This window comes from Nothoprocta perdicaria, unplaced genomic scaffold (genome assembly GCF_003342845.1).
Source record: "Nothoprocta perdicaria isolate Ctin4 unplaced genomic scaffold, notPer1 scaffold_517, whole genome shotgun sequence".
Taxonomy (NCBI): Eukaryota; Metazoa; Chordata; class Aves; order Tinamiformes; family Tinamidae; genus Nothoprocta; species Nothoprocta perdicaria.
Window position 1 is genome coordinate 30,133 of NW_020455774.1, and position 27,089 is coordinate 57,221.

The window sequence follows — 27,089 nt, forward strand, 5'->3', positions numbered from 1 at the left end:
GGCACCCCGAAGGCTTCCGGCTCTTCCTCTTCCTGCTCCCGGGGGAGTAGCCCGTGGAGGAGAGCGTGTCCTGCTGGCTGGACCACGACATGGAGTCGTCGGGCGCCGCGCCGGCGCCCAGCTCGGCGCCCTCCATGCTGCTGTAGTCGCCCGACTTGACGTCGAGGCGCTGCTCGCGCAGCAGGCACGGGCTGTGCTGCAGCGAGTAGGAGCCGCCGATGGGGTTGGGCGAGTACTTGTGGCGCAGGCCCGTCTTCATCTTGGGGCTGGAGCCCGACTGCTCCACGTAGACGAGCTGCCGCACGTACTCCTTGCCGGCCGGGCTGTACTCGAGGCTCATGAACCTGTCGGGACACTTCTGCTTGGTGAGCACCAGCTGCTGGTAGGGCGAGTTGGCGCCTTGCTTGGGCGACTGCAGGAACGGCGGCGGCTTGCGGATGGGCGACTTCTGCGGCGAGGCGGCCTTGTAGGCGCCGCTCGCCTCGTACTGCATGTCCACGGGCGGCTCGTCGTAGATGGGCGCCTGGTACTCCATGGGCGGCTCCTCGTAGAGCGGCGGCTCGTAGGCGTAGCGCGGCGACGAGGGCTGCGACTCGCTCGAGGGCTTGCGCGGCGGCTGCGCCTGCAGCGGCGAGCAGAAGGGCTCGCCGCGGGCCAGCAGCGGCGAGCAGCTGCCCGCCAGCTCGGCGCGCTTGAGGAAGGGCGACGGCTTGCGCTCGCCGAAGAAGACGGCGCCGTCGGCCTCGGCGGCGAAGGTCTGCAGGTTGGGCGAGTGCTGGCCGCCCGAGGGCCGCCGCGCGCGGCTCCCCGGCTGGCCCTCGCCCCCGTAGCCGTTGCCCTGGTGCAGCAGGAAGCTGGGCTCGCGGTCGGTCACCTTGATGAGCATGCGCTCCTTGGTGCCGGCGTTCCAGCGCAGCGATGACGTCCTGTGGGCACAAGCACAAGGACGGTGTCAGGATGGGCATGGAGCCCGTGTCCCAGGTGGAGCTCCACGGGCTGCCCAGGGAGGTGGTGGAGTCTCCTTCTCTGGAGGTCTCCCAAACCCGCCTTGATGCCACCCTGTGCCACATGCTCTGGGTGTATTACTGGAATATTGGGTGCAGTTCTGGGCTCCCCAGTATGAGAGGGATGTGGAACATCTCGAGAGGGTCCAGCAGAGGGCAACCAAGATGATGAAGGGAATGAAACATCATTCATATGAGGAGAGACTGAGTGAGTCGGGCCTGTTTAGCTTGGGGAAGAGAAGGCTGAGAGGGGATCTGATTAACATGGATAAGTTCATGAAGGGGGAATGTAGGGAGGAAGGGGCCAAGCTCTTCTCATTGATGGCCAGTGACAGGACAAGGGGTAATGGGTACAACTTGCAACCCAGGCAGTTCCATCTCCATGTGAGGAGGAACTTCTTTCCCGTGAGGGTGCCAGAGCCCTGGCACAGGCTGCCCAGGGAGGTTGTGGAGTCTCCTTCTCTGGAGATCTTCCAAACCCGCCTGGATGCCACCCTGTGCCCCGTGCTCTGGGTGTCCCTGCTGGAGCAGGAAGGTTGGACTAGATGATCTTGAGAGGTCCCTTCCAACCTTGAACATTCTGGGATTCCACCCGCCTACCAAGCTCCCCAGTGCAGCGCTGTGGGATGCAGCGCGCCTTCACGCTGGGGACAGACACACACAACCACCGTCCCAGACCCTGGGCTCCCACAGGACCTCAGCGACCCCCTCGGGTGCTCCAGCTATCTGTGAAGGACATGGAAGCTGCAGAGTCCAGCTGGGAACAGCAGCGACGCATCCCCTGGAGCAGGACTCCCAGGGGAGCCCTTAGTCACCCCTCACTGCCTACAGCTGTTCACAGGTCCCGTTGAGCGTGGACAGCATCGCACCGTGGGCTCTTCCAACGCATCTACGCATCACCGGAGAGGCTGTCAGAGCAAGGTGCCCTGGCTGTCCTGGCTATCTGAATGCTCTTTTGGAGGTGCCCAAGGAGGGGCACCTCCTTGCTCTTTTGGAGGACCCAAGATGCCACGTCCTGGAGCTGCGTGAAGCAGACTTTGGAGCCACCGGTTTCCCTTCCCTCCAAGTGTGATCCTCAGCACCTGAGCAAGGTCACAACAAACAGCTCCATCGTGGATATTTGCCGGTCGCACGGGGAGAGAAGGAGCACGGTGCTCTCCTTCAGGTGCTGGAAGGAGGATGCTCCCATGGGTATCAACAGCACTTGCTGCTTCGCTCGTGACGGAGCGGGGATGGCGGCTCCTCGCCTCGACTGCCACGGCACTTTGCGGCCATCCCATCAGAGACAGGGCCAAGGTTGGCCCGAGCGCCTAAATTCGGTGGGAAGGAAGAACGTGGCCACCATCAGCAAAGACAAGCAACTGGGTAAGAGAAGTCACCATGACCCTAAGAGGTCATGTCTGCAACGGTGCTCAGTCCCTGGCATCGCGTGCAGAAATGTCCCCAAGCAAGAGCAGTGCCTATGGGACCTGCGATTAGGCAGGCTCAGGGAAGCAGAGGTCTATTTTCCAAGAGGCAACAATAAAACATGAGGTCGCCGACCATCTGCAATGGGAGGGCCTTCAGGAGAGCACCAGCTCCAGCATCATCACCATCCCCGGTGGAACGTTTGTGAGAAAGGGTCTTAACATTTGGGGACTTCACATCAGCAGGAAGGTTGGACTAGATGATCTCTAGAGGCCCCTTCCAACCTTGAAGATTCTGTGATCCCCCTCTGGCAACATCTTCAGAGGCCTGGCCCAGTCTTACCACCAGAGAGGTCCCTCCTAATGTTCCCATCCTCCTTCGTGCAATTTAAGGCCATTTATCCTGGTCCTCGGTGGACACAAAATAAATTTATCTTCATCCTTTCCGCAGCAGCTTTTCACACTTCCAGAGCTGCCCGGGTGTCTCCTGCAGCACCGTTTCATCCGTGCACAAACGGATGCAAAACCCGCTGCCTCCAACCCAACCTAGGAGCCCTCCTTCATCTCCACCTGCACCTTAAGCCTCGTCCTCCCGTTTTACATTCGAGGTAGGTAACGTTTGCTCTGTAGAACGAGCCACCCCACGACGCGGCGCCGATATCCAGCTGGATCCCCCATCGTTTGCATTCCAGCGGCACATCCTCCGCTTCTGCATTTCAGCTCTTAATTGGAATTTGCAATGAAATGAGCAGGGTTTTTTTTTTTTCCCCTCTCTTTATTAATAATTCACGGACAGAAATAATTAAAATCTCGGAAGAATCCTGGCCTCGTGAGATGAACTTGAGAGGACCGCAGTGCAGGGAGCTGCTCGGCCTGAGTTGGTCTCATGGGGCTCCCGTTGAGCTCATCCAACCTCCTCGTGGGGGCCTCTGAGACATCCTCAGAGCAGCCAGGAAGCTCAAGGAGCTCAGGGCTTCTCAGGGCTCTCAGAGACACAAGTTCTCCTCTGCTAGAGCAGTTTGGAGCCAGTAGATTGTTTGCAATGGGAAAACGCCCCGTGGTAGAGTTAGAAGCTTTGGACCCACTCGTGACCTCAAGTTACCACCTCTTCACTACATGAAGCACAAAGCTCTTAGAGGAACATGAATCCAGAGAGCCTTGGGCTTCAGCCTTGGCCATAACCACCCTGCTAGGACCCTCGGTGCAAACCCCGTTGTATTTGGGATGCTACCCCTGCTGCTTCCCGGGAGCACTGCTGCAGGAGAGGACAACTGGGGTTGGACTAGATGACCTCTGAGGTCCCTTCCAACCTTAAGCATTCTATGATTCTATGAACTAGGAGGAAACACTGTGGAGCAGCATCAGGAGCTTGGGCAAGAGCCAGGAAAGAGAAGCCTTCCCAAGCAAGCTGGACCTGGCCTGAGATGCAGACCGGGGCTGTCTCAACCCCGTCCTTCTTCAAGAGGGACACCCCGCATCAGCTGTAGCGACGTTCCCCTGCCAGGAACTGGCCTGAGAACCAGCACGTGCTGCTGCTGTTCACATCAAGCGACCGATGCCAGGAGAGGTTTGGCTGCTGCCAGCTCTGCACCGTATTTCTTGCTCCTGGTGACCTCAAAGTGGAAGAGCCTCATGGCTTTCATCGATTCCGTATAATTGCACCCTCTTCTCATGCCAAATTCCCACAAATGAGCATGGGAAGCGCCCAGCAGAAGAGAGTTTCCCTATTACTTTTTGACAGTCATCTCCAGATTTGAGCTTCGCAGACATGGCTCCCAAAGGTTGACCTTGGCCAACAGCCTGCCTTGGCTTCAGCTCCAAGGTAAGTTGTTCCATCTGTATTTTACTTGCTGAGTGCTGTCACCATCACACGTGCTCCTAGTGAGCGGTGGCAGGGGACCTTGAGGACCAGAGACACCCGCTTTGCTAAGCGCTTGGTCCTGCCGCATACAAAGAGCCGAAGAGAAGCTTATTTTGACATTGAGGACGTTTGGGTGTATCCTGCACACCTCTGATTGCACAAATGGAATGAGATTTCCTTATCTTTCCTTAACTTTCCATGTTGCTGCACCAAGTGGGAATGAAACCTTCTCCACAGCAAACAGCAGGTACAGCAAGATCTCCTGCAACGCGTCCGGGATGTCCCGTTGGGATCGTTGTCCCTAAAAGAAGCAGCAGGGACACAGAGATCTCCAGCCATCTGCTCCAGCCGGGCCACCATCCAGGCTGGTGGGCTCCCTTGCTCGGGTGCAATGTGGAGGCAGCTCCGATGGAAGCGCAGGAGCAGGTTGCCAACCTCACAGCGGGCATCCGAGCTTGGATCTGCTCCTGTCTGCAGCGGGGCCTGGGTTCCTCGAGGAGAGCGTGCCAAGGAAGCACGTCACGTTATTAATTCTTCACCAAGTCCCACGCCGGCACAGAGGATACCGGAGGCAGCGCTCGCAATACGTCCGGGAACTCACACGCTGCTCCCCCAGCTCATTTCCCTCCCGGTTCCTTGGATATTTTTTCACACCACTTGTCCTTTCTGTCCTTCAGCCGAAGAAAAAGGTGGAAGACGTCCAATTATGGATTTTTTTATATTTTTTTTGCAGAAAGTTGCCCACAAAGCCTCATGTATAAATATCTCCCCACATGAGGCTTTTGTGCACAGCCCTCCTTGCTGCACAAACTGGGAGTCGTGCTCGGCTCCAGGGCTTGGAAGCCGCTGTGACGGAGCTGGAGGCCTCGATCGTGGGGCAGTGCCAGGTGCTCGGCTATGTCTGTCGTGGGATGCTCTCGCTGGGAGATTTAATAGCAGTTTTGGAGACCAAAAAGCTGCCTATAATAGACACGCAGATTGAGATTATTCTGGGACTCCATCCTGGGGGGTTAAGAGCAGGTTCTCGCACCTCTATGGGGCAGCCATGGTTGCTCCCAGCACTCATGGAACGCGGTTCTCCCTAGAGATCCTCCAATAGAGGAGCTTGCAGCCTACCTATTCCAGCATGTTGGTGTCCCCGTGCTCTGGGGACATCTCCATCGGCTCTTGTCCATGGTTCTGCATCCCAGCACTCATGGAATGGGGCTCTCCCTAGAGATCCTCCAATAGAGGAGCTTGCAGCCTCCCTATTCCAGCGTGTTGGTGTCCCCGTGCTCTGGGGACATCTCYRTCRGCTCTTGYCCATGGTTCTKCATCCCAGCACTCATGGAATGGGGCTCTYCCTAGARATCCTCCAATAGAGGAGCTTGCAGCCTCCCTATTCCAGCGTGTTGGTGTCCCCGTGCTCTGGGGACATCTCTGTCAGCTCTTGCCCATGGTTCTTCATCCCAGCACTCATGGAATGGGGCTCTTCCTAGAAATCCTCCAATAGAGGAGCTTGCAGCCTACCTATTGCACTGTGTTGGTGTCCTGCACTCTGTTGGGCAAGAGCCAACTTGGTGGTGTCCCTGTGCTCTGGGGACATCTCCATCGGCTCTTGCCCATGGTTCTTCATCCCAGCACTCATGGAATGGGGCTCTCCCTAGAGATCCTCCAATAAAGGAGCTTGCAGCCTCCCTCTTCCAGTGTGTTGGTGTCCTGCACTCTGGGGACATCTCCCTGGGCTCTTGCCCATGGCTCTTCACCCCAGCTCTCAGGGACATGGACACAGGTTATTCCTTCCCTCTCTGCAGCAGCCCCTTCTGCTTCCGAGGACTTCAGCCTCCTCCCAGGACCTTGACGCTGAAGTGTCCTGCTCCCTTATGGATCCTTCCAGATGTCCATAATTCAACCCTAAACCTCGGGAATGTTTCCTGTGGAGCTCAAGCTCTTGTGGTGGGGAGATGGAGAAAAGTCTAGGCCGGAGATCAAACCACTCATCACAAGTAACCCCATCCCAAGGGCTCCTGCACCCAAATCCACCACATAGAGCCCACCAGGGCCCTGAGCTCTCATCTGGGGGGTCTGTGGGGTGCAGGCACCCCCAGCCTCCCCCCTGCCAGCCCCTCCAGGACACCAGCCATGAATCACCTCCTGCTGCTGCGCCGACATCATCCGAGGGCTCCTCTCACTTCATCAATTATCCCCGCATGGAGAGCGCTCATTTATTTTCACCATGGTTACTAACGGTGATAATTACATGCCAGGGAGCCGCACTGCCCTTCGTATTCCTCAGCCCGGCCGCGCGCCGCCAGCGTGGAAAGCGTCCTCAGGCCACCAGCACAGGAGCAAGCTCCGTGTGGAGCTCATGCTCTGGAAGGTCTAACCCAATGCTGGGGCCCTGAACAACACAGCAATGGCTCGTGCGATGGCTCTGATCCAAGGGGAACCTCCACGGCTCCTCTCTTAGCTACTGGTGGGTTTGCAGGGCTGGGCAAAGCAAGGGGTGGACACGGGCAGGTTGTCCCCACAGGTCCCTGCCAACCTCACCCACTCTGTGTCTTGGTGGCCAAGAAGTCACCCAGTTGCCTGTGTTACCCAACCATGCAGAGCTCACGGCTCCCATCCCCGCTGCAGGAATTGCTCCCAGCGCCTCCTCCAAACCTCAGTGTCCGTAGACAAGCCCATGGGAGAAGGTAGGACCAGCAGGAGCACTCTTCCCCTGCAGGAGCTTAAGCATCAATCATCCTCCCTCACCTCGGGGAGGACACGGCCCAGAAGTGCTACACGATGCCCCCAGGGAGCCTGCAGCAATAACCTGCTTCAAACGCCGCCCTAGGCCAGGGTGCTGCGTGCTGGATGTGCCTTCTTCTCCCTGGCCTTCGCTGAAGACGCTTAAGGTGCCTCCTTTGAGAAGCTCCAAGGCTTTACGTGCCAGGTCCCCTTCGAGGGAGCTCATGGTTGTCCCCATCCTCATAGTGCCCAAGGACCTAACCAGTCTCCACCCACCAGCTGCCTTTGACACGGAGAACTGGAAATCTCTAGGAAATGGGAGCAGACACCAGAGCTTTGCAAACCCAGAGCAACTTTCACAGCTCCATTGGGCTCGTTTCTTCCATGAACCTTCCACAGCAAAGACCTTCAACGTCCCCTGCTGTCTCTCACTGTCACTCTCCTTCCTCAATCTACCAAGACGACATCAGCCCCCAATATCTGCAATGAGCTCCCCACACATTTGCAGTTGTGGGGCAGGTTGGTTATTGTCATGTAAGAAAAAAAGACATGATTTCTTGGGTATTTTAAGTTCATTTTGCCCACTGGTAGCAGGAGTTGGCCAACACACGCGCGCGCTGGAGGCATTTAAACTCCAGGCATGTCCAAGAGTGCTCTCAAAAGGGAATTTAAACGGAATATTAAACAGTTCCCTATCGCTCAGCACTGTGTAAACAGAACCACGGCGCTGGGAAATCTCCCTTTAAGCTACTGGAGATCTTGGAAGTCAAACATGGGAGGGCTCCGCAGCACTTGGCGCCGACAACACTCAGCAAATCAAATAAAAAAAAAATATTTCAAAGTTCATGTGTAAAGAGAGAGAAAAAAATCACTGCCCAGGCTATAAATAAAAGGTTTTTGCTCCCTAGGAGCCGTATGGAAGAACATGATTTTGAATCCCTCTTCTCTTATGGAACAACATGGTCAAAACGGTCGCTGGGCTCTCAGGACAGCGGGATCTTCTCGGCATGGATGGAGACACCGGAATATTAAATAATAAACCTGAATTATTAACAAATAAACATGAATTTATTAAGAAATAAACCTGCAAGCTCCGTCCCGCTGGCCTGGATTATGGTGGAGCACGAGGAGCGTCCTCCTGCGTCGCTCGTCCCCGTTGCCGCTCCACAGAGTTCTGCCCAGGTGCTACCCCTCTCCTAGCAGAAGCTCCAGCCCCAGGAGCACGTGGCCGGGCTCTGCAAGCCACACCATGGGGACGGTCTCCAGCTTCTCCCATGAGCCCAGATGCGTGATGGGCTGCAGCATCACTGCAGGGTCACCTCCATCCATGGGATCCAGGTGAGTTGGAGGCTACCGAGCTGAGTCACACAATCACGGAATGTTCAAGGTTGGAAGGGACCTCTAGAGATCATCTAGTCCAACCCCCTGCTCCAGCAGGGACACCTAGAGCATGGGGCCCAGGGTGGCATCCAGGTGGGTTTTGAAGACCTCCAGAGAAGGAGACTCCACAACCTCCCTGGGCAGCCTGTTCCAGGGCTCTGTCACCCTCACGGTGAAGAAGTTCCTCCTCACCTGGAGATGGAACTGCCTGTGTTTCAGCTTATGCCCACTTCCCCTTGTCCTATCGTTGGCCACCAATGAAAAGAGGTTGTCCCCTTCTTCCCTGCATTCTCCCTTCACGAACTTATACATATTAATCATATCCCCTCTCAGCCTTCTCTTCTCCAGAGAAAACAGGCCCAGTTCACTCAGTCTCCCCATATGAGAGATGTTTCATTCCCTTAATCATCATAGTTGCTCCAAGTCCGGAGTCCGGAGCGCTCAGAGGAGAGCGGTGGATTATGGAGCCCAGCTAGACCTGCAAGCAGCCCAGTGCAGGGCCCTTGGCATGAGACACCTAGATCTGAAACGAGGCCACATAGGGATGAGGCTGGTGATTTTATTTCCCCAAACAAGATGCCAACTCGGTGCTGGGCACAGTGCGAGTCACGCACGGGGATGAAGTGCAAGGGGGTAGCACAGCCGTCCAGGAGAAACCACTTTGCTCCTGCGTGGGAAGACCCTCTGGGCCAGGAGCAATGAGCTCGACCACGCCTCACTTTCGCGGGAATACCCATCCGGTGGCAAAGCTCTCCAAGGAATTGCTGGCATTTGACCCGAGCCTGTTCATTACTTCCAAAGAAACCCGGCAACTACGAGGAACCAACCCATTGACAGGGAAGTCTTCAGCTGCTTCTAATTCAGAGTCACGAGCGATGGAGCCCGAGCGTGACGAGGAGCCAGATAAGCCCAGCAGCTGGCACCAGCGAGACACGTGGGCCTGGTGCTGCGAGCGAGACAGCTGGGACGGCCCTCGCGGCCCTTCTCCAGGCAGGGGCCTCCTCAACCATCTGCAGGCAGCAAATGCTCGGGACACGCGTGCCTTTGTCCGAGGCTTGGGAGGAATGTGGGAAGCTCAGCAGAATCCACACAGGGGCAACCCGTTGCCCAAGGCCTGGAGGGCAGGAGCGAGGGGGTGGAGATCTCCTCCTCCTTGGCACCATGGCCAATTTTTTATTGCGCTACTAAATGTGCAGCGCGCTGGCAGGAACGGGGCTCCAGGTCTGTTACTCGGCCCCAGGCTTCTTCCAAGAAGCAACAAGTCTTCTCCTGAAGACTTGGCTTCCCACACCTTGCCAGTAGGCTCCCAATGGAAATTAAACCCATGGCCAGCGTCCACATGGAGGCACTACTGAGCCATCGAGCTGCTAGCTCATGCCCGGGCAGAGAATGGAAGGTCTGGACACTGAACCCTGCTGCGGCCAGAAGATGAGTGTAGCAACCCCTGGAGAACACAACCTGTGTGACAAGCAAGGGACAAAGACAGGTAGCAGATGCTGGCCAACTGCAGCCGCCTCTCACCACAGTGTTCTCCTGGCAGACAGATGTACACCCAGCTCCTAGACCTCAGGCCTAGAAGACCACAAGAAGCTCTGAGGAGCCACATCTCTTGGGAGCCACCCCCAATTCTTTCCTGGCCTCTATACTTGCTTTTCTAGACAGTCAGCTATGAAGCGACTCCTCTTGACCACGAGATGCTGAAATCAATCAGAAGATGATAGATCTCCTCAAGTCCTGGCAGATCACTAATGGAGCAGCCAGGCCCGGAGCCTGGAGGTCTCCCTAGGAGCCTGATGTTGTCTATACTCAAGTAAGTCTACACTCAAGCAAGCAGATCTCTTGGTTGCTCCCCAGAACATAGATGCCTTCAACAGGTACCAAGGGCACATTTTCAGGCCAAACTCTGCCGTTCTCAGGAAGTCCCCATGGAATGAATCCCAGTTCCCCAGGGAGCAGGATGGGCGAGCAGGATCATTGCCGTTCTGCTGTCACGCTCCACGTCCAACTCGCTCTGCTTCCCCCTACCAGGTAGCTCCAGCGTCTTCCCGATGGCCGCAAAGCCCCAAGCTTGGGCACGCAGAGCGTGGCAGCTGTGGCTAATGCTCAGAGACAAAGAGGGTCACAAGAGCCGAGCAGCTGCTCAATGGGTGAGGAGACAAATTCAGAGCAGCGAGTTGAGGCTTTCAGATCCAGAGATCTGATCAAGCAGGTTTGGGACCTCTGCTCCATGCAGCCATTGACCGGTATCCCGTTCAAACAACGTTGATAGTTGAACCGACGTTGATGGTTGAACCATCAATGGAGCGAAGAATACGGTCTACGTGCTGGCACAGGTTGGAATGACGATACGAAATTTGTCAAGAACAGGAGACACTTCTAAAACCACTGCCTGGATTAGCAAAGAGTCCTCCTCGCTCAACAGAGCCATAGGAGGAGAAATGAGGCCATTAAGCAAACTAGGCTCCAGGGACCACAAACCAGAAGGAATAAAGAGGAAAGGGTTAAGCACAGTTATTTTAATTGCCTTTCCTCACGGGATTTGGATGCAGGGCTTTCCTACAAATTCCTTCTAGGCAGACGGTGCAAGACGTCATCCTCTTAATGACACCCACTAATCTTCATTATATCAGAAAATCTCTCACAGCAATTGTCGGCTCGGAGCACTGACGCGGTGCTATGAAGGCAGTGGAAAAATCCCCGCCTGGCCTCGGGGTCTTGCTGAAGAGCCTGGGGCAACCTGGGCAGCTCAACCCCAGAGGTGCACGTGGGGAGGACGATGCCAAGTAGGACCTTTGACTACCCAACACCCTTCCCTCTGCCTCGTACCATCGTGCTGAAGGCTGCAGCATCTGCAGAGCCACCCGGCTCAGCCTCCATGGCAAAAGCCAGGAGGCCTCAGACCACCCAACTTGTGAACTTCACTCAACCATCTCCAAGTCCTACAGCTTCTTCCTTCCCTGAAGAAAGCAGAGGTGACAGAAGCACAAGTGGACACAGGCCTAGAAGGGGGCAAGCGACAGACTAACTCTCACCAAGTTTCCTCAGCCACCCCAAAGCCTTGTTGTGCAACTCAACCTTCCATCCCTCACCAAGTTTACTGCCTTCCTACCTCTTATCTTGTCCTTCAGAGCACAAGGAGGCCAGGAGAAAGGAGAGGTGACAGAAGCACAAGTGGAAACAGTCCTAGAAGGGGGCAAGTGACAGACTAACTCTCACCGAGCTTCCTCAGCCACCACAGAGCCTTGTTGGGCAACTCAACCCTCCATCCCTACAGCAACTTTGCTGCCTTCCTACCTCTTCTCCTTCAGAGCACAAGGAGGCATCTTGTGCTTGCCATGGCTTTGAGAAATATCTGCAGGACTAAAGCAAGATCTGGAGGGCAGGAGAAGTCTGGAAGGACACGAGAAGGCTGTTGCATCAAGGCTCTGATCTCCCAATGATCATCATTTCATCCATGTAATTTGGAAGCTGCTGAACATCTAGGCTGGTTCTGAAGGAGCTGGGGGAGGCCAGCTCTGGGGGAAGCGCAGGTATTAAGTGCATGAGGGCTGGTGCTGGTGAGGAGATTCCTGCCAGCTCACCTAGGACACGCACCATGCTTGGGAAAAGCTTCCAGCCAAGCCCTGGGGAGGCAAAACCCACGATACTTTTAGGTGAGGTGATTTTCAGAATACGGCATGTGTCACAGAATCACAGAATGGTTGAGGTTGGAAGGGACCTCTGGAGATCATCTAGTCCAACCTCGCTGCTCCAGCAGGGACATCCACAGCATGAGGCACCTGTGGAGGTTTTGGAGACCTCCAGAGAAGGAGCCTCCACAGCCTCCCTGGGCAGCCTGTGCCAGGACTCTGCCACCCTCATGGTCAAGAAGCTCCTCCTCACATGGAGATGGAACTGCCTGTGTTGCAGCTTGCACCCCTTGTCCTGTCACTGGCCACCACTGCGAGGAGCTCAGCCCCTTCCTCCCTACATTCCTCCTTCATGTACTTAAATGTATGCAAATGATGCGTCCTTCTTAACATCAAACCTCAGTAGGTGGATCCCGAAATGAGGCAGGACTGGAAAGGTCCATCTGCAGCTCCCACCACCAGAGCAGCTTGAGCAGAAGAGGGCCATGGGGAGGCACAGTCGAGTGACATGTGGCACTCACACGGTTAAAAAAAACCCTTATCTGCAACAGCTCCTCTCTTCATCTTCCCTGGCAGACCGAGGGCGCTTGAGACTGGCTCCTCCAGAAGGAAGCCCACTCGCGGCTAATTAAGCTGCTAATTAGCATCCCGGCTGGAAGCCACGGAGGGGGAGGGCATCGGGGCGCTCCGGAGGCTCGCCGCCTTGAAACCCAATCTGCCCGTTGGGCCGAGTGGAGCCCGCGCGGGGCAGCTGCTGCGCCGGGGCCGGCGCCGCGTCCTGCCCGCGTCTGGGCTGCACACGGAAGTCCAGGGAAAACGGTGATCCTGCAGAAACTTGAGCTTTTCTGTTGGCACCTCGCCTGCATTTGTGTTCAATCACTGGGGTTACACCAGTGGTCCCATCACCACCTGAAGTTGGCCCTTCTCCCAGAAAGCACCTTCTTCCCCACCCACTTAGGCAGCAATGAATCCTGATGGTCCAACCGGTTCCTTGGACGGCTGCAGTGAAGCTCGGTCATGGGGCGGGCAGCGTTGTCCCGGGGAAGCAGCTGCCTCCAACAGGTGACGGGGCCACCAGCTCTTAATCCGTCCCCGCCGACGTCTGCAGCGCTGCCGGCCAAGTGCATCCCACCCCACGGCCCAGGGCTTTGAGCCAAGGGCTTTGGCTGCACGGGGCACGAGCCTCTAGGAGGATGGCACTTGGCGAACGTCTTTGGGGGCCTCTACGCGGGATGCTTGGGTCCCTCTTGACCTGAGACTGGAACTGCTGCATGTTGCCCTGTCACAGAGCATCTCGTTGACCCCTCCTGTCTCCTCTGAGCTTGCACCCGATGGGAGCCTTGGCGCCTGGGTGCTGTCACGATGCAAATAAGAACAAGTCATGTTGAGCGCCGTGTCCTCCACGCACCTGCGCTGGGGCGTAAAATCTTGGGTAAAGATCTTTAATCTGCAAGCAGAGAGGGAGATGTCCAGCCTGCAAAAACGCTGCGGGGCGCAGGGTGCTGCATGCAGCAACTCCTGCCTCCCGCGCCGTCCTGGAGACTCCGAGTGCTGAATGCCCGGCAGGGAACATGAGCGCTCCGGGAACTTGGCATCACCCGGCAGCAGAGCTCCACGGATCCAACAGGCTGGAGAAGGGAATGCAAAGCAAAACTTTGCATTTCCAAGCCTGGCTCTTAGCAAAGGCCCAGAGCGTGGAGCAATCCGTGGGGGTGTCCTGAGCATTCCCATTTTGTCACCGTTTCCCTGAGGAGCACAGAAGTGGTGGCTCTTTGCCACGACCGAGAGCAACAAGAAAGGGCTGCCAAGAGACACCTCAACTGCAACACAACTCCTGGGCACCCTAAATTCAGTGCTCAGAGGGCAAAAGGCTGGTTGCAAAAGCCGGGAGCCTGCGCTGAGCCGGACTCCAGGAGACCCAGCCCCTTTGCCAAGTCACTGAGGGGTGTTTTGAGGTGTGACCAAAGTGAGATGCTGCAGCTTCCAGCACTGTAAATCCAGCAGCTTCCTCAGCATGGACTACCTGGAAGGTAGGTTCCTATCTGTCTTGAAAATAGAGCCTGCAAAGCTGAGGACCCCAGGGTGGCGAGAGGTGACTTCATATCTCAGGAGGCTTTCCCATCTCCAGGTTGGCTTCTCCAGGGGCTCCATGGAGACTGCACAGTCGCCAGCCTTGCTGTGGCCATGGACGACAGGGATATCCGCATCCCTGGACGAGCCATCAACCATCAAGACACGGAAAAACCTCTGGCATAGGAAGTTCCACAAACACAAACCATGGTGGAACACAAAGCCAGGCCTAGTCAGTGGTGCCCTTTGCAGACAAAGCTTTACTAAGACCTTATTTTTGTCAATATGAGGGACCTCTTTCATTTTCCTGCTGCAGTTTCTCTTACTTGAAGTCATGGAAATTGGCACCACTGCATAAAGGTAATGGTGGTCCTGGCACCAAAGAACCAGCAAAATATCCCTGGAGTTTTATTTAAGGGTGGCAGCAGGGCTAAGGGCATGAAATACGGTAGGAAGAACCAGAAGTGGATGAGAAACACGAATGCATCACCCTTCCCCGCAGACTTGCCCCAGCACTTGGGGTGTCCCATGTCCACGTGCCACTGCAGAGGCCACGTCTGACCCCCCAGCCCTGGCCCCAGAGGTGAGGACGGGTTACCTGTAGTGGAGGAGTTGCCCTTCAGCGTTGTAATCCCGATAAATGTCATATTCTTTCTCAAACACTCCAGAAGGTGAGGAGCTGCAACGCAGAAATGGGGAACAAGGTTACCAGCAGTGACCACGACTCCCAAACAAGCCTATAAGAGTCTCCTTCCACAATGGTCAACACAGGTGCATGGACAGGGCTCCTGGTCCCCCTCGGACTGGGCCCTGCCCTTGAACCTACTGTCATCTCTTGGGTAGCGACAAGGTTTAAGTCACTGAGACGACCCTTCCTTCATGGTTGTGGTCTCCAGCTTCATTACAGACCTTGGAAACACCACGTTCTTAGAATATTTCAGAATATTTATTTAAGGTTGGAAGGGACCTCTACAGATCATCTAGTCCAACCTTCCTGCTCAAGCAGGCACACCTAGAGCATGTGGCACAGGGTGGCATCCAGGCGGGTTTTGAAGACCTCCAGAGAAGGAGACTCCACAACCTCCCTGGGCAGCCTGTTCCACTGCTCTGTCACCCTAACAGTAAAGAAGTTCCTCCTCACCTGGAGACGGAACTTCTTGTGTTTCAGCTTGTGGCCATTACCCCTCGTCCTATCGCTGGCCACCAGTGAGAACAGCCTGTCCCCTTCCTCCCTGCATTCTCCCTTCCTGAACTTATACATATTAATCATATCCCCTCTGAGCCGCCTCTTCTCCAGAGAAAACAGGCCCAGCTCGCTCAGCCTCTCTTCATACGAGAGATGTTCCATTCCCTTAATCATCCTGGTTGCCCTTCTCTGGACCCTCTCCAGAAGCTCCACGTCTCTCCTATACTGGGGTGCCCAGAACTGAACACAGTACTCCAGGTGCGGCCTCACCAGAGCTGAGTAGAGGGGCAGAATCACCTCCCTCCACCTGCTGGCAACACTCCTCCTGATGCAGGCCAGGATCCCATTGGCCTTCTTGGCCACGAGGGCACACTGCTCACTCATGGTTAACTTAGTGTCAACCAGGACTCCCAGGTCCCTCTCCGTGGAGGTGCTTTCCAGCAGGTCAACCCCTAATCTGTACTGATGCCTGGGGTTATTCCTCCCCAGGTGCAGGACCCTGCACTTGTCCTTATTGAACCTCATGAGGTTCCTCTCTGCCCAACTCTCCAGCCTGTCCAGGTCCCTCTGGATGGCAGCACAGCCCTCCGGAGTGTCGGCCACTCCACCCAGCTTGGTGTCATCCGCAAACTTGCTCAGGGTGCATTCCGTGCCCTCGTCCAGGTCATTGATAAACAAGTTGAACAGCACTGGGCCCAGCACTGACCCCTGGGGGACACCACTGGCCACAGGCCTCCAGCTGGACTCGGCCCCATTTATCACCACCCTCTGAGCTCTGCCATCCAGCCAGCCCTCGATCCACCGCACCGTGTACTCGTCTAGCCCACTGTCCCGGAGCTTCCGTATGAGGATGTTGTGGGAGACAGTGTCAAAAGCCTTGCTGAAGTCAAGGTAGACAACATCCACGGCTCTCCCCTCATCCAGCCAGCCTGTCACCCCATCATAGAAGGCTATGAGGTTCGTCAGACATGACTTCCCCTTCGTGAATCCATGCTGACTGCTCCTCAGCAGCTTCTTCTCCGCCATGTGCCCGGAGATTCTCTCTAGGATGAAATGATTCTTCCTTAAATACATGTTACTTGTGAAGCAGGGACATGCCTGGACACGTCCTAAATATCTCATGGTTGTGTCCCACCCTTGTCCAAGTGCATCCCTTCCCCATGCCTTGGCCCTGCGCCAATGCTGGTCTTGTTGTTGGGTATTTTAGACCCCGTAAGTACTAGAGGGCAGGGTTGAGGTTGCCCAGTATTTAACACACAGCTGGCACTTGGCACGTTCCCCTGCCCAGCATGCCTTGAATTCTGCCAGGCCCACGGCTTTTAATTTATCTGCATAACGCTCCTCAGCTTGGGGCTATTTAGGCCATCTACATGCAGAAAACAACCACAGTCTCTAAAGGGGTCTTGGACGTGCAGGTCCCCGCTCTTCATCTCCTTTGGGTTCCCTTTGGCCAACCCAACTTTCCTGAGGGCGTTTGCTCCAGGATCACAGAGGTGACAGTGTCCACAGCAATAGTCAGGGTTTCTTGCTGGTCCCAAGACCCCAGCACACGTGTCCCCCCCCATGCATTTAGCTGCTGGTCTTTGTCTAAGGGTAACACTCAGGAATATTGTTTAGATGCATCCCCAGGGGTTGCTTTCCTTAGGGAAAGAGCTTTATTCCTTCACATGTAGTTGTGCTAAAAAAAAAAAAAAAATCTATGCACACATTAAGATGCTCACAGTAATAAAATTCAGATCAGAAGCTGGTTTCAAAAGAAGAAATTGATCTTCCTAATAGGACGGACCTCAAAAATTTTATTCAAGCAAGTGGCAATAAAATTATGCTTCTGTCCAAGCTGATTTTTATGAGACTTCTGGGCCTTGAAATGATGCCTGGCACCGGGGTGAATTGCTTAATCCCTTTTCCCTTCACAGTGGATGCGAACGGGTGCCCCAGCTGCTCCACCAGAGCCTCTTCTCAAGAGAAGGGCATCAGGTCTCAGCCCACTGCTGAACCCAGATCCAAGGTTATGGGACCTCCTCCGCAGTGGGCGATGCCTTGGCAGTTTTTATGGAAGTGAATCAGGGTCTAGGAAGCTTCCCAAAGAAAGGCTCTGATGCCACAGGCAGGACATCCATAAAGGCTACCAAAGAGAAAGGTAATAGATGTTGGGAGAAGACCTCATGGAAGGTCTCCTTCTGACAAGCTTTTGAAAGCATGAACGAGAAGGTGTGAAGTTGGGCAAGGGAAAGATCCTCCAATGCAGCAGAGAGATTTCTCTTCTGGCATGGATAGCCTCCCAGGATGGTTGGGTTGGAAGGAACCTCTGGAGATGAACTAGTCTAACCCGAGTCCAGGATCATGTCCAGATGATTTCTGAGCATCTCCAAGGATGCAGGAGCCACAGCCTCTCTGGGCAGCCTGTTCCAGTGCTCAGTCATCCTCCCCAGCATCCAGCACCTGTGTAAGGGATGGCAGGCAGGATGAATCTTGTAGGACACTCTTTTGGGAAACGTCTGTGGATCAGTTCTCATAAAAAAAGTTAATTCCTTTTTGAAAACACAGTAATTTCTGTCTTCCTAGCCATTTCTGCATGTACTGTCCAAGGGCAGGTTTGAAATTGGAGCCCCAAATTATACCCGTGAAGAAGAATGGCCCACGAAGCTATGGAGATCAAACACCGCTTCGCTGGCGTTGCTCTCAAACATACATTTGTGCCTTGTGATCTTTACAGAAAGCTTCCTTAAAGAAAGCTGCCCATCAAGATCAAATGATCCAAACACCTGATGACACCCCGGGTCTCGCTGACCTACAATTCACGCCATCAGCTAGGACACGAGCCAAAAATCCCAGGCAAAGAGGGAAGATCAAGACGATCAAGAAGATCTCAAGAGCAAGATCTTGAGAAAGATCGTGAAAAAAGAGTTTCTACCCTACCAGAAGAGCCAGATCTTGGGCACAACTGCTGGCAGCATCCTGTGGGTCGGACTGCTCCTTGCTCACGTCCTCATGAGTCGGCCCCGGAGTCCCTACGGTGGCAACCAGCTCCCACTAGAGAAGCACAAGGCTACAGATGAGATTGCTGGCAGCTCTCGCGTCCCCCATCTGCAACGGCACGAGTCACGAGCTTCAAGGTTGTGGTGGCATCTGTGACGCTCCCTCCGCTCTTCTGCGTTTCGCTGGCGCTGAAAATTCACCGCCCTGCAGCTGTCGCAGAGGTCACACTTGCTCTCTTTGGGTTGGTTTTAGGAAGCTCTCAGTGAAAAGATGCCAAGAAGCCACAGAAAGTGTGGAGCTAAGGCTGGAAAAAGAGCAATGTGCCCACTGAGCTGTGCCCCTAGCACTGGGACTTGCATGCACGAGGAGTAGATATTATGCCACAAGCAGGAAACTTTCAAGCTTAGGGACCTTTCAAGAGCAAGTACTTCTGCCCTACAAGTGGCTTATGTTAAGTAAGGTAACCCACTGTGGTGGACAAAGCTTGTAGTGTTCAGGACTTGCAACACCAAGAGATGAAGATGAAATCATAGGAGGATGAGGTTGGATGAACCTCTGGAGATCACCTAGTGCAACCCTCTGCTCAAGTAGGGCACGTTGCATAGAATGGGGTCCAGGTGGGTTTCAAATGTCTGCAGAAAGGAGACTCCACCACCTCTCAGGGCAGCCTGTTGCAGGGGCTGGAAGAATGAACAGGGAAAGGAGAAGGTTCCAAGGCTGCAAAACTAACGCAGAACCAGGAGGAACCTTCTGAGAAGGGCTGAGGGATCTGGATGCGGATGGTTTTGGCTCCCTCACCTGCCTCCCATGCTCAGGAGCATCATGGGTGCCCAGAAAGTCGGTGGGAATCTCAAATCCTCTCCTCTTGGAGCAATCACATCTACTCGGAGGTCTCTGGAAGCCTGGGGACAGCCCCAGCAGCATGTAGAGCGATGCAGCTTCACAGCAAACTCAACAATCCGACCCATGTCCATACTCCCTCCAGCCCAACCTTCTCTGGAAAAAAGGGAAAATGGGAATTGCAGGAGCTTGCTCATGTTGAGAGGACCTCTGTAGATCAGCCTATGTAGGGCCAAGTGTAGATTTGCCTTCAGGAAACCTTGTGAACCTCAAAAAATGAAAATCACAGCAGTCCCTGTCACGGGACCTAAATGGGGTTTTCTGCAGCTGTCCTTACTGTGTTGTTATGTGACAAAAGTCTCCACAAAGGTTAAGTCCCGCTTTAATATCTGCAGTCAGCGACCTGTGGCTGGTGGCTTCCCTCCCATTCCTGAGGAGCGAGGCCGGGAAGCTTGTGCTGGCTTGGGGAAGAAGCTCTCTCCAAGGCTTGGCCTTGGAGCTGAGCTCTGCACGGTGCTGCAGGAAGGAGCATAGAACTGCCACTTCCATGGTGGCCATGGGCCTGGAGATTCCCAAGGAGCCAAAGTCTTCTCCTCTGCACAGAGCAGCCACGATGCTGGGGAAGAGCTTCCTCTGTAGAAGAGGGATGTGAGAGATGCAGGACAGCATCACTAGACGTGCTCTGGCAGGAACACGGGTGCTTCTCCATGGGGACTTGACTAGAGATGGTCCATGCAGGACCACGATACCACACAGGGGAAGGCTGAATTCCTTACAGCACCATGTCAAGGACCAAGTGCACATGGCAGAGCTGGGAAAGGGTCTTTAGATCCTCTAGAGATCCTTCACGGCCAATATCTACAGAACAATCCCCAGCTGGTGGCCTATTAGCCATGAAGATGCATCGTCGGCCAAAGTAGGGCAGAAACAAGTCAACAGAAGAACATTTCTGAAGACCTATCCTGAAGACATTGGATGAGAGGCTATCACACAACCCCACTGCACCGCTGGGGTGCTAGGCTGGCACAGCAGGGTCAAGCCACCCATCCCTCCCGCCACCCAAAGCCCAGTGCAAGTGTCCCCAGCCAGGGATCAACAGGCTTCAAAACAACAGGTCGTTGTGTGCACATCACCAGGCTTCCTGTGGTGACAAATGAATGGCCCTAAATGCTCGTCCCAAGAAATGGTGGTTATTTGATCCTTTATTGAAGTGTCTCAACTTCAACGATGTAGATATGGGCCTATTTGCTTCATTATGGACAACCCCCTAGAATTAAAACTGCTGCAATTTAGTTTCTCAATTTGCCCCGAAGTGATTTCAGGTCAACCAAACTGCGAGCAATTTCTGACTGAAGGGCAGTCCAACGGGTGCTTAATGGGGTCCAACTGCTGCACCACAAATGGATTCAAATCTGTTTTGGGCATCCTCACGCTCATGCAAATGACGAAATTATTGCAAAAGATGCCAAGACACAACCTCACACCTCCATCGTTCTTCAAGGGTGGGCAGCTCGGAAACGTGACCTGGAGCATGGAGCTATCCCGGAGATGCTCAGGAGGTTCAATAAGGACAAGTGCAGGGTCCTGCACCTGGGGAGGAATAACCCCAGGCATCAGTACAGATTAGGGCTTGACCTGCTGGAAAGCACCTCCACGGAGAGGGACCTGGGAGTCCTGGTAGACACTAAGTTAACCATGAGTGAGCAGTGTGCCCTCGTGGCCAAGAAGGCCAATGGCATCCTGGCCTGCATCAGGAGGAGCGTTGCCAGCAGGTCAAGGGAGGTGATTCTGCCCCTCTACTCAGCTCTGGTGAGGCCGCACCTGGAGTACTGTGTGCAGTTCTGGGCACCCCAGTATAGGAGGGACGTGGAGCTTCTGGAGAGGGTCCAGAGAAGGGCAACCAGGATGATTAAGGGAATGGAGCATCTCTCGTATGAAGAGAGGCTGAGTGAGCTGGGCCTGTTTTCTCTGGAGAAGAGAAGGCTCAGAGGGGATATGATTAATATGTATAAGTTCAGGAAGGGAGAATGCAGGGAGGAAGGGGACAGGCTGTTCTCACTGGTGGCCAGCGATAGGACGAGGGGTAATGGCCACAAACTGAAGCATAAGAAGTTCCGTCTCCAGGTGAGGAGCAACTTCTTTACTGTGAGGGTGACAGAGCAGTGGAACAGGCTGCCCAGGGAGGTTGTGGAGTCTCCTTCTCTGGAGGTCTTCAAAACTCGCCTGGATGCCACCCTGTGCCACATGCTCTAGGTGTGCCTGCTTGAGCAGGAAGGTTGGACTAGATGATCTGTAGAGGTCCCTTCCAACCTTAAATATTCTGAAATATTCTGAAATATTCTGAAAAACCAAACTAACTCCAGCTCTGCGCTGAAAGCATCAGTAAGAGCAGGCTGCGCACCTAAGAAATGTGGTAAAAAAATCAAACGTGTGTTTTATTTTCCCTTAAAGGAGGAAGTGTCATAAGGGCCCCGAGGGAACGGCGCTGCTTTTATTTTTACAAGAAGCGAAAGTGAGTCGACCGAAATAGCACAGCTCAATGGCAAAGCCAGGAATAGAAGTGAAATCCCGGGGCCTAATCCTCGGCTCTAATCACCGGCCCGCAAGCCTCCCTACCCTTAATTACAGCCCCCGCTTCTAATAAAAGTCGAACGCCCGTTTCCTTTGCGGTTATGTAACCTGCGTTTTGGGTCGGGCAACCTACGTCAGCGCCCTGCTGCATTAGGCAGACATCCATCTAATCCATCCATCCAGCCAGCCAGCCTTCGTGCAGGCAGTGGGGAACTCAAGGCGAGAATATTAAAAAGAAATAGGGCACAGAGCCCTTCTCCTCGGTCCTCTCCCATCCAGGCTCCGAGTTCATGGGGGAGAAGAAGAAGGTTCAAGCGTCTTGCCATCCAACGCCTGGGAGAGGCAGGAGAAGGACGGGTTAAGCCCGGAGCTGCTCCTAGGCAATGGCAAGGAGAAAAGCGGAGCCCAAAGAAGCCACCTGAAATAGTCCTCTAGGACGCGGGGATCAAAGCCCTGCCTGGGTGAATCACGTTAAACCTTCTCTCGGGTGTTGATGTGGCAGCTGCTGCTGACAACCTACCAAAGGTGACTTGCAAGCAGCTGCAAGGAAGTGCACGTTAACCCCATCTATTGCCATGATCCTTCTAAATTTGCAGCCCCAATCACAGCTTCCTAGGCCAGGCAACCTCTGCTCGCTGGCAGGACAACTGCCCAGACCTTCCTTGGCTGCCCAAAAATCACTTTTGCTTGTTTTTTATTAATGCTTTAAATAAAAGGTCTAGGGCTCATAAATTCTTTTTTTTGACCACGTATTCATGACTTTTTTTCTTATTTAAGGGACTTTCTAAACCACTTGTTTTAAAGGGAATGTTGTTGTGACTGAACTGGAAGATGAGACAGAAGGAATGACCAAGACGGGTCCATAAACCAACACAGCAATTACTGATCACCACTACTTACTACTACTACTGATTTACTGTTAAAAAAATGCATTAGTGAAGTCCATGGTAGTGACCCTGAGCCCTGTGTTCTTGGTGTCCTTCTCTGAACAGGGATATTGGACTAGATGATCTCTAGAGGTCCCTTCCAACCTCAACCATCCTGTGGTATCGGGGAGCTGGTCCTACATTTTAAGATCAGACTTCTGCTTAGGGTACCAAGGAGGATCTAGACAATTTAAAAAACAGTATTATTACTACAGCAGTTGTGGTTTTGAAAACTGCAAGTCCTAAAAGCCTCAGAAGAGAAAAAAAGAGGATTCTGAGCGAAAGGAAAGGATCTGACGATTGGACCACTTGGGTCCATCTCCTCACTCCACAGATGGGTAGGTAGGAATGAGCCAAGTAGGAAGCTAAGAGCCAAAGCAAGCTGAGCTTTGCCCAGCAATAATCCTGGAAAAGTGATGGAGAGTCCAGGCTCCAAGGCTTCAGGAGAAGTGACTAAGGTCCCTTCCCAGGAGGCTGGCACGCTGCAGTTCTCTTCCCGGGACACATCCACAAGGGCTGGTTCCCAGCAGGAATCCCACCATCTCTGGTGTTTTGAGCACCTGGGATCACAAGCCAAGATGGAAGTAGACGGTGACCTTGATGGTTTGACCACCTGCTTTGGGACTAGTGCTACAGGGTTGGCACGGGACACAACTGCTCTGGGAATTACTGCCGTAGATGGATCTGCAGCATCAGGGAAGGCGAGCTGCTGTCCTCCAGTGGGAAGGAGACCCTCATATCCATGGTCTTATACAGTGAAGCACTTGAGCATCTCTGAGGGCTGAGGAACCACCTGCAGGGTGGCAAATAGAGGCCCAAGCTGCATAAATAGCTTCATACAGCCACATGAGCACCATTTGGAAGCGATTTCCACCTGGAAAGGCTCAGAACCCACAAAAGCTCAAGAACACAATTTGCAGAACTGAAAATGTTGTCCACCACTGAATTCTGCACTGACTGCTTCCTACCAGTAGTGTGAAGGAGGTGATGGTGGCCATGAAAGCTGGTGGCTCTGAGCACAACCAGGTGGATGCTTCAAAAGGGAGAACCGGCACCACCAGCTAGAAGGACCTGGAGGTTTCTCCCCTTTGCCCATCTATGCTCACTAGGAGGAACTCACGGCTAAGCCAAGTATCTAAACAGGAGAGTCCTGCTCCTGTATGGGGAAAGCAAGAGAGCTTGGGCAAAGTGAGATCATAGAGTGTCATAGAGTATCATAGAAGATGGTGACAGAAGATAGAAGATAGAAGAAGAAGATAGAAGATAGAAGAAGATAGAAGATAGAAGATGATGATATCATAGAGATGGAGCCTTACTTTTGTCACGGTCAAGGTGGGAATGGGCCCATCCCAGTTAAGCCCACCCTACAGGATAAGCCCAGACAAAAAATCTCTGGGAGACAGTTAATTTGTGAGGACTTCTTTGCAAGGCCTCCTTGGTAAGGATTTTGTACCGACTCTGCCATTCTCCTTTCTTCTGCAGAGGCCGAGGCAACAGTAGAGCTTCCAAAACACCTACAAACGCCTTAAACGCTCCCTTCCCCACGCTGGCAGCATTCCTGCAACGATGACAGTGACTCCCGTGAACCTGCTCCAAGGGACACCAGCCCCAACAGCGGCATTCACGGACATCAACCCGCACAGGGGCTTGGTCCACCCTGACCTCCCGCTTTGCCCATGGGTTATGCTCACAAAGGCTCTCTCTCCAGACCCTCCCTGTGGATAAAACACTGGAAATAGAAGAATTTCAAGTGACACATCATGAGGGCACATTATCCCAGCGGCACTGGTGGACCTCACTGGACCTCACTCTTCTGGACCTCACTCTTCTGCTCTCAGCAATGGGAGGGAAGATGCAGCTATTTCGGGCATTTAGACTCCATTCTCCAAGAACACATCTTAGAGAAGAGCCAGTCAACACGGATGTCGGGCAACTGAAGGTCTGGCAGATCCCTTGGTAAACGCTTCCCAAGGCTCGTTATCTCGGTATTAAATATTTACCCATTTCAGCTCCGGCTTCTGGAGCCACGTTGCTGCCTGCGAGCTGGAGAGCTCCCCGCTCTCCTCCCTGCGCTGGCTGCCTCTAAACTGAGGTTTAACCACTTCAGGGACTGAACCCATAACCATTTCTCAGTTGTGCAGCAGGAAGCGGCTCTTCCACCTTTCCAACGTTGTCCATCAGCAGAGACACGCGTTCCTAGGCAAGCCACAGGATGACAAGTGTATGGCTTGCGAGCGAGCCCATCCACAGCAGACACCACAAGGAGAGCTCTCAATTTACAGAGGTCACCTTGGCTGTTTGCAGACGCTCTTTGAGGTGCAGGTACCACCAGAAGGAGAAGGGAGTGAGTGCAGTGAGATGGAGAGCACCATCCTCCCAAATTGACCTGTATCAAACACGTTGCTGCCACCCAGCCAGGAAAATTGAAGCCTTACGTGGCATCCAGGGTGGTGGTCCACCCAACGAAAGAAGCTGAACTCTGGATTTCACGTGTTAAGCCCCAGTTAGAGCAGCTAGAGGCAAAGCATTGGGTTGGGAGCCCTCTGAGAACCGCTCGTCGCTGCAGGGCTTGTTTTTGCGGAGGGCAGAGATCTCTGCAGAGACCTGGAGCCTCCCCATGACACTTATGTCACTGACCCACCTGCGCTCCCAGCCCGGCACGGGGGATCTTCCCTTTGCCTTCAGAGACGAAAGCAAATTGAGACAGCCATGAACAAAATGGTTGATTTTTTTTCCATTCCCTTAAGGTTCGGAGAAGCAGCTTCTCCACAACCAGCCAAACGCGTGTTCTCCTTAATTTGAGGTAGCATCTCTAAGTTTGGAGGCTCTGCAGGAAGAAAACGGCTGTTCCTGCAGCAGGGAGGACAGTTTGCTTTGCAGAGCAGCACGGCCGAGCCCCGGGCCATGCCCTGCTCTCCTCGAGACACTGACAGAGCCCATGAGCATCATGTCTTGGCCCCAGACAGCCCCCAAGCATCTCAGGAACTGGTTTGTCAGGAAAAAAACCCTCAGCTATTTCAGCTCAGCTACACTTAATCCAGTCAGATTTGTCTTCTCCAGTGTGACACTGGACTCTGTGACTTGGGAAAGACCTGTAGGAAGAGCACAGGTCTTCAGAAGCAACTTGGGCATGGTTCCCCAGGAGAAGGACCTTCAGCAGAAGATGCCCCATTTGAAGGGTTGTGTGTGGTGGCCCATGGAAAGCTCTCCTGGAAGGTCAGAGGATGTGCCCTGCCTGTCATCCCTGTGCGGGCTTGTCACTTGTCCCCAGGTGAAATGCTTGGTCTGAGTTTGGCCAATCCTCTGTGACGACGCAGATGCAACTGTCCTCTCTGTTCCCTGAAGAAGCCGTCTTCAAGGGTTTGGAGCAACTATTTTTAAGACAAGCAAATTAACGTCTACGGCAAGACACCAGAAGCAAGAAAACCTGCCTGGGAAGGACTCTATCACCTCCAACCACCGAGACAAGCCTGTTGTTGGGAGCCTGAAGGTTAGTAGATGCTGGATTGCCAAGTTGACCCAGTGTGGCAAAGCTTCCAACCACTGTCTCCCAGGTTGAATCCAGCTGCTTATTATAGCCACGTGCAAATCCCATTTCACAGAACGGCTAAAGTTGGAAGGGATTTCTGGAGATCATCCAGTCCAACTCGTCTGCTCAAGCAGGGACACTCAGAGCACGCGGCACCCAGTTGCATCCAAGTGGATTTGGAAGATCTCCAGAGGAGGAGACTCCACAACCTCTCTGGGAGCCTGTTCCAAGGAACAGGAATTCAGTTCCTAGGAATGTGGAATGTTCCACATTCGCTAAAGCCATGTAAGAAATACAAGTCCAGCTTGCTCGGCAGCAGCAAATTCCCTGAGGATGAAGGAGCTCATGGTGATAAAACTTCCCTAGACATGAGGGCTTGTTGAATCTGCCCTGCACAAACTCCCTTTCTAGATCTGACTCCTCATAAATAAACCCCCATTTAAACCTCCTTTCTACGTAAACAAAGCGTTTGCAGCCATTATCTCCAACGGAAGAAGTGATGCTGAGGACATGGATGTCTCCTTCCCATCTTGGGGTTGCTAGTGCTCTTGCTCCGCTCTCCTTGGCTTTGTGAGTGCGCAAAGATCGGTACCTCCAGCAAGGGTCACAACCCACTGACGTCCGGTGAGGTCTCTGACAACGTGCAGTGGGTTTGGCTGCTCTGAGACCTTCTCCAAAAACGTCACTGCTTGCTCTCCACCAAAGCATCAGCTTGAACACAGGTTGGTCTGCTAAGGTCCTACGCCAAGGGGACAACTGACACACTTCATTGAGGAAGACGAAGAGCGAGAAATGGAAAGAAGAGTGTGGTCACCCATGACCATCAGCCTTGAGCCTTTACAAGCCCACCAGGCCAAAGCCACCATGGGGGTGGGCAGAGGGCCCGGGGCCATCAAATCACAGAAATTATAGAAAACAAGGCCTACGGAAACTCGAAGGCTCCTGCAAGGCCAAGCTCTTGCCTGCTGTCACTAAACGTCTCTCCTTGGCCCACCA

General features: G+C 53.9%; 1 protein-coding gene across 1 annotated transcript in view; it reads right to left on the reverse strand.

Moving 5' to 3' along the window:
- The window catches only part of ARHGAP39 (Rho GTPase activating protein 39), a 103,058-nt gene that overhangs the window by 11,380 nt on the left and 64,589 nt on the right, over positions 1-27,089 (reverse strand). The window contains exons 5-6 of the mRNA XM_026048160.1: positions 14,661-14,741; positions 2-926 (exon numbers count right to left, since the gene is read on the reverse strand). Of these exons, the coding sequence (XP_025903945.1) occupies positions 2-926; positions 14,661-14,741 (1,006 nt within the window). The remainder of the gene's footprint in view (position 1; positions 927-14,660; positions 14,742-27,089) is intronic.